Source organism: Hippopotamus amphibius, chromosome 1 (assembly GCF_030028045.1).
Source record: "Hippopotamus amphibius kiboko isolate mHipAmp2 chromosome 1, mHipAmp2.hap2, whole genome shotgun sequence".
NCBI lineage: Eukaryota > Metazoa > Chordata > Mammalia > Artiodactyla > Hippopotamidae > Hippopotamus > Hippopotamus amphibius.
Genome location: NC_080186.1, coordinates 159135344 through 159145583, shown reverse-complemented (window position 1 = coordinate 159145583; position 10240 = coordinate 159135344). Strand labels below are relative to the sequence as shown.

The 10240-nt window shown below is 44.8% G+C and overlaps 1 protein-coding gene across 4 annotated transcripts in view; it reads left to right on the top strand.

Moving 5' to 3' along the window:
- The first annotated feature begins 8674 nt into the window (after positions 1 to 8674).
- ARHGAP26 (Rho GTPase activating protein 26) overlaps positions 8675 to 10240 on the top strand; it is a 448717-nt gene continuing 447151 nt past the window's right edge. For 2 of the 4 annotated variants that reach the window (XM_057732267.1, XM_057732256.1), the window contains exon 1: positions 8675 to 8828. In XM_057732267.1, the coding sequence (XP_057588250.1) occupies positions 8675 to 8828 (154 nt within the window). The remainder of the gene's footprint in view (positions 8829 to 10240) is intronic. The other 2 variants (XM_057732285.1, XM_057732278.1) reach the window with 1 other exon arrangement.

Sequence of the window (10240 nt, the reverse complement as noted above, 5' to 3'; positions counted from 1 at the left end):
GGAGTGCAGAGTCTTACCCACTGGACCACCAGGAAGTCCCTCTTTTTGTTCTAAAGCTCCATGGTTCTGTGATTCCATGAATAGCTCAGTTCAAAGGTAATTCATTGGTGTTTAGTGGGACTCCTGCTTTTATCATTTTTTAAAATTGAAAACAGTAGGAAATTAAATGTTTTAAATCAATTTAGTAGATCTATCTACTATCAATATTTTCTCTTTTATGTTCATGGATATATTATTTGATCCTTCTTAGTTGCAAAATGTTTCCTCACTGTCATTTATAATATCAGTAACAATAGCTTTAAGAAATCGGTTTGAATTGCTTTCAGTGACTTATAGCTGGGAAAACAGTTTATTCCAGTGCTTTAATTTGGCTTTTCTGAGGTCATGGTCACTCATTGCCAAAGGATTAGGACCTACAGCTCTGAAATTTCTAGTCTTACTCCATGTTTGGTCACTTATTCTTTCATTTGGTTAGCCCAGGGGTCAGTGTCCTATGGCTTGTGGGCCAAATCTAGCCTGCTGCTTGTTTTTGTATGGTCTACAAACTAAGACTGGGATTACATCTTTAACTGGGAAAAAAAAAAGAATATTTTGTGACACATGGAAATCATGTGAAATTCAGATTTCATTGTCCATAAGTAAGGATCTTGGGGACATCGCCACCATGCTCATTCATTGTTGTCGTCTATGGCTCATTTCCTCAATGGCAGAGTTGAGTACGTGCAAGAGACCCTGTGGGGCCCATAAAGCCTAAAAGCCCCTTATCAAAAAAGTCGGCCAACCTCTGGGTTAGTCTGTGTTAAAAAAAATTAAGCAAGGAGGCCATCAAACTGAGGTGGCTCTAATGCCTTGGTGGCCTATGTAACCAAAACTTAACCAAGCCAGTCAGTGCACTGGAATCTGAGAAAATGAAACTTAAAAACAACCAGTGACATACAGCCAACAGAGCTTTCCCAAATAAGGTGACTACTTAAGCTATAGCCAATCAAATAGTTTCTTTGCTTTGCTTTGGAGACATTGCTCCTAGCTCCTGTGGGCGGAGTGCTCTTAACCACTCCCAGTTTGATGCTGCCCGATTCTAATTGGTTTGCTCAAATAAGCTCTTGAAAATTTTAATATGCCTCAGTTTATCTTTTAACATATGTCAAACTGTGTTGATAGTTTACTATTGCTAGGCTGTCTGCAGGTCACAAGGAACACAGCAGCCAACAAGACACACAGGTTTCCTTGGCTCAAGGCACTTTTTCTTAACCATCAAATAAAAGATAAAACAAACAACAAACACAATTGGAGGGACATAGGATTTCCAAGTTTTAATTTGCCAAAGGATATTTAAAAAGACTACAAGTACTATCTTCACTCATCATCTTAAAAAAAAAAAGGAATATGTTAATACCAAAAAATGAGTATAGCAATACCAAATATGTAGGAAGGACATATCTCAAAAACCACTCATTTAAGTGGAATACATAGGCAAAATATCCTCTGACGTAAATTGTACCAATGTTTTCTTAGGTCAGTCTCTTTTTTTTTTTAAGCTCTTTATTGGAATGTAATTGCTTTACACTCTTGGTCAGTCTCTTAAGTCAATAGAAATAAAAGCAAAAATAAACAAATGAAATCTAATCAAACTTATAAGCTTCTGCACAGCAAAGGAAACCATAAACAAAATGAAAAGGCAACCTATGGACTGGGAGTAAATATTTGCAAATGATGCAACTGACAAAGGCTTAATTTCCAAAATATACAAGCAGCTCATACAACTCAATAACAACAACAACAACAACAACAAAACAACCCAATCAAAAAATGGGCTAAATAGATATTTCTCCAGAGAAGTCATACAGATGGCCAACAGGCACGTGAAAAGATGCTCAACATTGCTGATTATTAGAGAAATGCAAATCAAGGCTACAATGAGGTACCACCTCACAGCGGTCAGAATGGCTATCATTAAAAAGTCTACAAATAACAACAAATGCTGGAGAGGGTATGGAGAAAAGGGAACCCTCCTACATTGTTGGTGAAAATATAAATTGGTGCAGCCACTATGGAAAACAGTATGGAGTTTCCTTAAAAAATTAAAAATAGAGTTGCCAGATGATCCAGCAATCCCATTCCTGGGCATATATCCAGAGAAAACTCTAATTTGAAAAGATACACGGACCCTGATGTTTATAGCAGCACTGTTAACAATAGGCAAAACATGAAAGCAACCTAAATGTCTATTGACAGATGAATGGATAAAGAAGATGTTGTATATATACACGATGAAATACTACTCAGCCATAAAAAGGAATGAAATAATGCTATTTGCAACAATATGATGGACCTAAAGTTTATCATACTAAGTGAAGTAAGTCAGAAAGAGAAAGACAAATACCATATGATATCACTTATATGTGAAATCTAAAATATGACACAAATGAACTTATTTACGAAACAGAAACAGACCCACAGGCATGGAAAACAAACTTACAGTTACCAAAGGGGAAAGGGGGTATGAGGGCAATAAATTGGGAGTTTGGGATTAACAGATACAAACTATTTATATAAAATAGAAAAATAATAAGGTCCTAATGTGTAGCAAAGGGAACTATATTCAATATTCTGTAACAAAGCATAATGGAAAAGAAAAAAAAAAACATTCTTAACACTAATAATTTTCCATTTGGGAAACTACCTAAGAACTGTGTATTAATGCAGATGACCAAGATTCAGGAGGAGGTGAAACAGTAGGTTTTGTGTGTTTTATCAGTTAGGATTGTGTTTGGCATTGAGTAGTAGCAAACCCTATTAATGGGGCTTAAACAGGGTATGTCTTTTTCCCCTTCATCTCATGAGTAGTTGAGAGGTAGGCACTTTAGGGGTAAGTGCTGTGGCTCATGGATGTCACCAAGGCATCTGGCTCCCACTATCTTCCCATCCATCCGTCCTTAGCTTGTGGCATTCCTCCTCATGGTTGCAAGGTGGCTGCTGCCCCTGCATGCATTGTACCCACATTCTAGGCGAAAAGAAGAGGGAAGGAAGGTGGGTAAAAGTTGTGTGTCAGTTGTCTCCTTATATATATATAAAAAAAGACAAACCCTTTTTCCAAAACTCTACCCAGTAGATTTACAGTCATATCTCAATGGCCAGTAAAGTGGCCCATGGTCATGAGCAGCTGTGTGAAAGCTGGAGGAATTGAAATGTTTAGCTGGGCACTTGAGGTTCTGCTAATGACATAGGCTAAGTCTGGAGCTACACTACCAGTTAGAATCTCAACTCTGTTGCTCAGTGGTTATGTGACTGTAGGTGATTCATTTTCAGTTTCCTCCCGTATAAAATGGAGATAAGATAATGAGAGGGTTGTTATGAGATTAATTAAATTGTGTAAAGTGTTTAGAAGAGTATCTGGTTCATAGTAAATGTCACATAAGTATTTCCTCAGTAAATGAGTGAAGAAGATGGGAGAATGGACATTGGTTAGAAAGTAGCAGGCATAGAATAAATAAATTATAAAAAATGGAAATAAAAATATTGCTAACATATAAAACAGATTTGTGTAGTAGTAGTAATAAGTTTCATTGATTTCTTGAGCCAAAGAATGTTAATTATGTGCTGTTACCTCCATTAAAGAACGCAAGCCAGTGGTTTTATAAGGATAGATTACTGTTTTTTCTTTGGAGGAAAATTAAGATTTCATGTCTACTGCAGTGCATTGCTTCTACATGAATTATAGGGCCTGAGATTTAAAGCCATAACACATTAGAGGCTTGTATAATGATTGATGTATCGGGGACATACTAGCAAAAGGTCCTGGAAAAACATACATTTCAGAATGAGGTACCTCATCTCTCATTCATGTGTGATTTTATTCCATTTTTAGATATTTGACTATTATTAATTTTTTTAACACATGTAAATATCTTTCTTATAGACATCTTGTATGGAGATAGTTACTGAAGGCAGATAGATTTGAGTTAAAAGCCTAGTTCCACCTCTAACCATGTGACCTTAGACACCTTATGTCTCAAAGCCTTAGCTACCTTATCTATAAAGTGGGGAGGGTAACAGTACCTACTTCCCAGGATTCTGCTAAAGGTTAAGTGAGGACATACAATAAAGTGCTTAGCATGGATCCTACTGCACAGCAGAAGCTTAATAAATATCATTAACATCACCACCATCATCATTTTTTAAAACCAACTTTATTGAAGTGTAATTTATATACAATAAAATGCACCCATGAATTTTGACAAATATTGATGTCTGTGTACCACAGTCGAGATACAGATTTTCCATTACCCCCAAGTCGTTATTTTAAAATAGGAAAACTGATGTCTTATCCAGTAAGAACACAAAGGTGAAGTCATGTGTAAAGAAACATATGGTATCAACTATAAAAAAGAATGGATAAATGCTAAGTAGAATTACAAATCCAGGGGGATGTAGCAGAAGGAACACTCATTTTGAGGGGGGATTGGGGGACCGGTCAGGTGTACTGCATATTATTGCTTCTGCCTATTCAGCAGCAATTCTCTCTTCTCCTGTTAACAGAACTTTACTTGTCCTTTGGGGGAGCAACTCCTCCCAACGTTAGGAGTGGGGCTGTTTCACCTCTGGTTTCAGTCTTGTAATTTCTGCTAGACCTCTTGGAAAGAAAACTCTCTTACTGCTAATATTGCTTGTTGTAAGTTTGGAGAGGCAGAGAGAACCACTGAAAATGAAGGCATCACAGAGGAAGGTCAGCTGGAATGATGGAGAGGAGAGATCTTATGCTGATGTCATCATCTAAACTGCCAGAAGCTGCCCTGAAGCTACACCATCCCTGGTCCTCAGTTATGTGAGGACTGATGAACTTTTATCATAGACTAGGTCTGTTCTCTAGCTTGTGTTCACAAATCACGAGCCAGTGGCCCTTGCCCACCTCTGATTGTATGGGCTTGGAGATAACATATGTGAGAGTGCTTTCTTGTTTTCCAGAAATGGGAAGTAATTGTATGGAGATATAAAGTTAATTGGACTATTAAAGTCAGAAATAATATGGATTTAAAATACATTGATATCAAAACTAGAACTATTTGACCTAACAGGTTAATTTGATGGAATTCAGATAGTCACCCAAAGAATTTAGGCCAAATCATTTTGCCTAAATAATTTCTATATTTCATGGGACAGTGATTTCTGGGCCTTAACTGTTCTGTTTTCTTGGCATTCATGGTCACAGCCTATGTTCTTACATGAGTCACTGTTTCTTCCTTATTAAACAAGTGCCCCTCGCATTGGCATTGTGCATCTTTGAAGTGCCCATTGCTGTTCTAGGTGCTGGGGCTGTATAGTGAACAACACAGAATCTCTGTCTCATGGAGCTTATTTTCTAGGAAGAGAGACAGCTGCACCTTCCTGGGGCCAGTTTCTGCACTCAATACCTCTACATTGTGATTCTCTTCTTCTGATAATATTGCCGGAAGTGTGGGAGGTCTTTGTGGAAATTCTGGATTAAATTCATAAGAAAGTTACATGCTATCTCCACACTTACACATTTGTAAACAGGCATATTAAGGTATATGTTTGTGTATGCGTATGTGCCACACACACTTCATAACTAGGAAACCTAATTCAAGTTACAGCTCTGGGCCTCAATTTCTCACCTGAAAAATGGGGATTATACTAGTACCAATTTTACTTTGTAAAATGCATGTAAATAATTTAGCATTGTGTCTGGCACAAACCAAAAACTTAACAAATGATAGATAATATTTATTATTATTCTTACTAATATGTATGTATTACTTCATGCACATTTTCCTAAAATTCCTCAATAGAATAAAATAAATAATTGTGGACCTCATTTTGTTCCATTCATATAACATTTATTGACTGCTTTGCCACATGCTAGGCCCACAGTGGCAGATTGTTTTTTTCAGAGATGGCTGCATTAATATCTCCCTTTCTTGTTACTTTCCCATCTGGAGGTACAGTCTAGTAACTCTCTCCTTAAATCTGGGCTTGTGACTTGCTTGTAGCCAATGAAGGTGGAAGAAGTGTTTGACTTCCAAGGCTAGGTCATAAAAGTTGATATGGCTTTCCTCTTGTGAGCTGGAACGTTCACGCTGGGGTCCTGAAGCTGCCATGCAGTAAGGAAGCAACTAGACCACATCGAAAGACCAGAGTGAAGTCCTGAGCCCACCGAAGAAAGGGAGATGATCCTGTTACCATCTGACTGCAAACATATGCAAGACTCCAAGTCAGAATCACCCAGCCAAGCTCTCCCCCAAATTCCTGACCCACAGAGATTATGAGAGAAAATAAAATGATCGTAGTTGTTTTAATCCACTAAATTTTGGTGTCATTTGTTATGTACCACTTAAGAGCCAGAACACCTCCTTTTTTTTTTTTTGGCTGCGCTGGGTCTTCATTGCTGTGAGCGGACTTTCTCTAGTTGTGGCAAGTGGAGGCTACTCTTCGTTGCCGTGTGCAGGTTTCTCACTGAGATGGCTTCACTTGTTGCAGAGCATGGGCTCTAGGCTTCAGTAGTTATGGTGCGTGGGCTCAGTAGTTGTGGCTCATGGGCTTCAGTAGTTGTGGTATATAGGCTTAGTTGCTTCGAGGCATGTGGGATCTTTTGGGACCAGGGATCGAACCCATGCCCCCTGTGTTGGCAGGTGGATTCTCAACCACTGCACCACCAGGGAAGTCCCCAGAACACCTACTTTTAAGTGCTCAAGATATAGCATTAAATAAATTTAGTTGCATGGAATTTCCATTCCACATCTTTCTCATTCTTGGCAAGTGAGGAACAACTATTTTCAGGGTTTTAATTATCCATATGATAGCTGTTTGGGCCTGCTATCAAGTCTAAATTTGTAGCTACAACTGACAAATAGATCACATTCATTCATTCATTTATGCATTTAATAAATCAATACCTGACATAGATGTCCTCTCTGGCCCCCTGAGTTAGCACCCCCTTCTCCACACTCCCAAGCACCCAGGTCTTCTATCCTGACTTATTATGCAGCATTGCTATTGCTTGTTGCTTGTCTCTCCTACTAACCAGTAGCAGTCAGGTTCATTCTGTGTTATTTATCTTTGCATTTCTAGCATCTAGCTTAGTGCCCGAACCTAGCTGACCCATGTGAAAAACAAGAAAAACCACACACACACAAAACCACGTAACTTAAGGCGGCTAGTTCCTGGACATACAAATAACTTATTCAAAGGCAGTCCCTATGCTCTAGGAGTTCACATTTCAGCGGTAGACACTGTGGGATCCAGCCTAACAAGTGCAGTGAGTGAGCTGCCTGGATTGATTACTGTGGTGGAACCAAAGGGCAACAACAGGGCAACACATTGTGGGGAGGGGGTGGTGGTTGGTGGTGGAGGGAGGTGGAGAGGGACGTGGGAAAGGATCCATTCATTTATTCCACAAATATTTATCAATCGCTGTAGCACACGTAGCACATGGTAAGCGCTCAGTATCTGTTATTAGATGTCGGCCACCGTTCTAGGTGTTAGGGATGCCGCAGCGCACAAGAAAACTGCGGCGGCTCGTGCTCTTGAAGCTCACGGTGCAGCTAAGGACGACAGGCAGTGAACGTAATTATGTATAATTGTGTTAGGTGCCCAGCAGGAAAACAACAGGCGGCCGAAATTCTCTTCAGGGTGTTAGATCCTTCGGTTGCAGGCAGCCGTGGGCGGGTTTTGAGCAAGAGTGGCCGTGAGGGGGCCGGACTGTAGGGGGCGGGAAGACCGCAGGCAAGAGGAGCTGGAAATTTTAAGATGCAAATATTTTCTGCTTCTCTGGAAGAAGCTTGTGCCTAGGGACAACCTGGTCGCTTGGTGCTCTCGGAGTTCTCCTGGGGCAGGTGGCTGCATTCTGAGCGCAAGCTCGATTGCCTGAATTGTGAGGGGAACTGCAGCCCTAAATTCCCAGATTTTTCATGTTCGGCACATCTAGGCTCCTCCGCTCCCCGGACCTGCAGACACACCATCTTGGGCTCGGATCCGGGCCGCAGCAGGCTGGCAAGGTCCCGGGTGACTGGGGCGCACGCCGCAGCGCTCACCCACCCTCCGGGCTCGGGGTCTGCAACACCCCGCGGGCGGGAGGGGGCGGAGCCTGTGCTGCGGACCTAGGCGGTGGCGTGGGCCCCGCCCCCGGCCCAGACCCCTCCTTCGGGCCCTGCTGATTGGGTCACGGCCGCGGAAGGGCCGGGCGTACCCGAGAGGCCCGGGGGTCGGGCTGAGGCGGGGCTCTGATTGGCCCGGCTGGGATTAGGTCATCGCTAGCAGGTTCGTGCGGCCCGGACGCCGGCGGGGCGGCCGAGGCTGCTGTGAGAGGGCGCTCGAGGCTGCAGGGGAGCGAACGAGCGAAGGAGGCGGGGAGGCGGCGGCTGCGCTCGCTCGACTGCTCGTTCGCTTCCCGGCTCCGCTGCGGGTCCGGCGCTGCGCTTCCTGCTCCTCGGCCTCTCGGCTGTGCGCAGCCGGAGCAGCCGCCCTTCATTCGGGTCCCGGCTCGGTTCGGGAGTCGTTCTCGCCCGCGGACACCGCGCGGAGGGCGAGCGGGCGCCACACCTGTGGAGCCGGCGGCCGTCGCGGGTGCCGGCCGGGGTCCCGCCGCGTGCGCGCTCGGGGCCGCGGGCCGCCGGGACCCCGGGGGAGGCGCGCCCCCGGGCTGGGCGCCGCGGGCACCATGGGGCTGCCCGCACTCGAATTCAGCGACTGCTGCCTCGACAGCCCGCACTTCCGAGAGACGCTCAAGTCGCACGAAGCGGAGCTGGACAAGACCAACAAATTCATCAAGGAGCTCATCAAGGACGGGAAGTCGCTCATCAGCGCGCTCAAGAGTGAGTGCCCCCGCGCCTGGCAGGGGTGGAGTTACGGGGTGCGAGGGGCCGTCGGGCGGCGCTCAGCTCTGGGGGTCGCGCGCCCGGCTGGTTTTCTGCCCTCGGGCGCTGAGGGACGCGTGTGGATGCGTGTAATGAGGCGGGAAGGCGGCGTAAAGTGGGCGAGCTGGCAGGCAGACGGTAGGGAGAGACACCCGTCGCCCGGCCATTTGCGTTCCGGGGTGGGCGGGAGACGACCGAGTGCGAGGGGCGCTCTGGGGCGCCGCGGGTGGCTGTGCGCGGCGCACGGGTGGCTGTGCGCGGCACACAGGTGTCCGCGGAGCGGGACTGGCGTGCCTGGCGCGCCGCAGCCTGCGGGGAAACCCCTGCGCGTCCACGGCTCCTGCTCCCTGCGGGAAAAGTTGCTCACGCCTGCGTGCCCAGCCTTGGGAACGGAGCGTGCCCCGCCAAGGGGGCGCTGCCTCCCCTCGGCAAAAGGCGGGGTGTGCCTGCTTCGCTCCCTGGACGCGGTTCCAGCCTGCTCAGGGCCGCCGGGTTCTCCGAAAGGCACAGCCGCTGCCCGGAGAACGGCTGGGTGGGATTGGTCGGTCGGCTCACGATTCTTTGGAGTGTTGGCAGCCTGTAACCCCCACATCCAAAATCAGGGCCACGTAACGTGTGCAGGTTCTGATTCTTGTGTTTAGCAGAAGGTGATAGGGGTGGGAGTACTGAATCAGAGTGTTCCTTTACTCTAAACTGTGGGCGAGGGTTTAAAAATAGAACGAACATATCCTCTCCCTCTCCCGCTCCCTTGCTCTCGTTTTTACCTCTCCCAAATATCCTTGAAAACTGAAAGGTGTGAGAAGGAATATCTTCGGTCCTCGTTCAGAAAGAACTTTAAACTCATCTTTAGAGATTCTCAGACCTTGTGTTAAAACCATTTTTGCAAATATCCCTTTGGCAGGGAAGAAATGAAATTTGCATTCTGCATATGATTTTCCCGTGTCTTTTGCAGAGCCAAAATGTGTTTCCTTTTGGCCAAACAAGAGTGCTCTAGGGATGAGCACCTTGGATTGTTGAAATCAGTTTTTGGGTGCCCTTTCAGTCTACCCATTTAAAAGTAGTTTGGTCCATCTTTTAGTTTTGAGAATCAGGAGTCGCATTAAGGCAGACAGTGGAATTGTCTTTGACTTTTCTTTCCTCTGTGATGAATTTCTTAATAGGTGATATCTTTCAGCTAATAAAGCTTACGTTGGCAGAGTGGGGCCCTGGCTGTGAGAATTGTCCCCAAGCCTCTGTAAAGGAGACTTAAAGTCAAGTGCCTGAGATGTCATTTTGTGAGCCTGTTGCTTCTAAAAATGGAGAGGGAGACAGTGGAGCCCCAGGGCAGCAAGTGCCAGTCTTTTGGGGTGAAATAAACATAGAACTTTGAT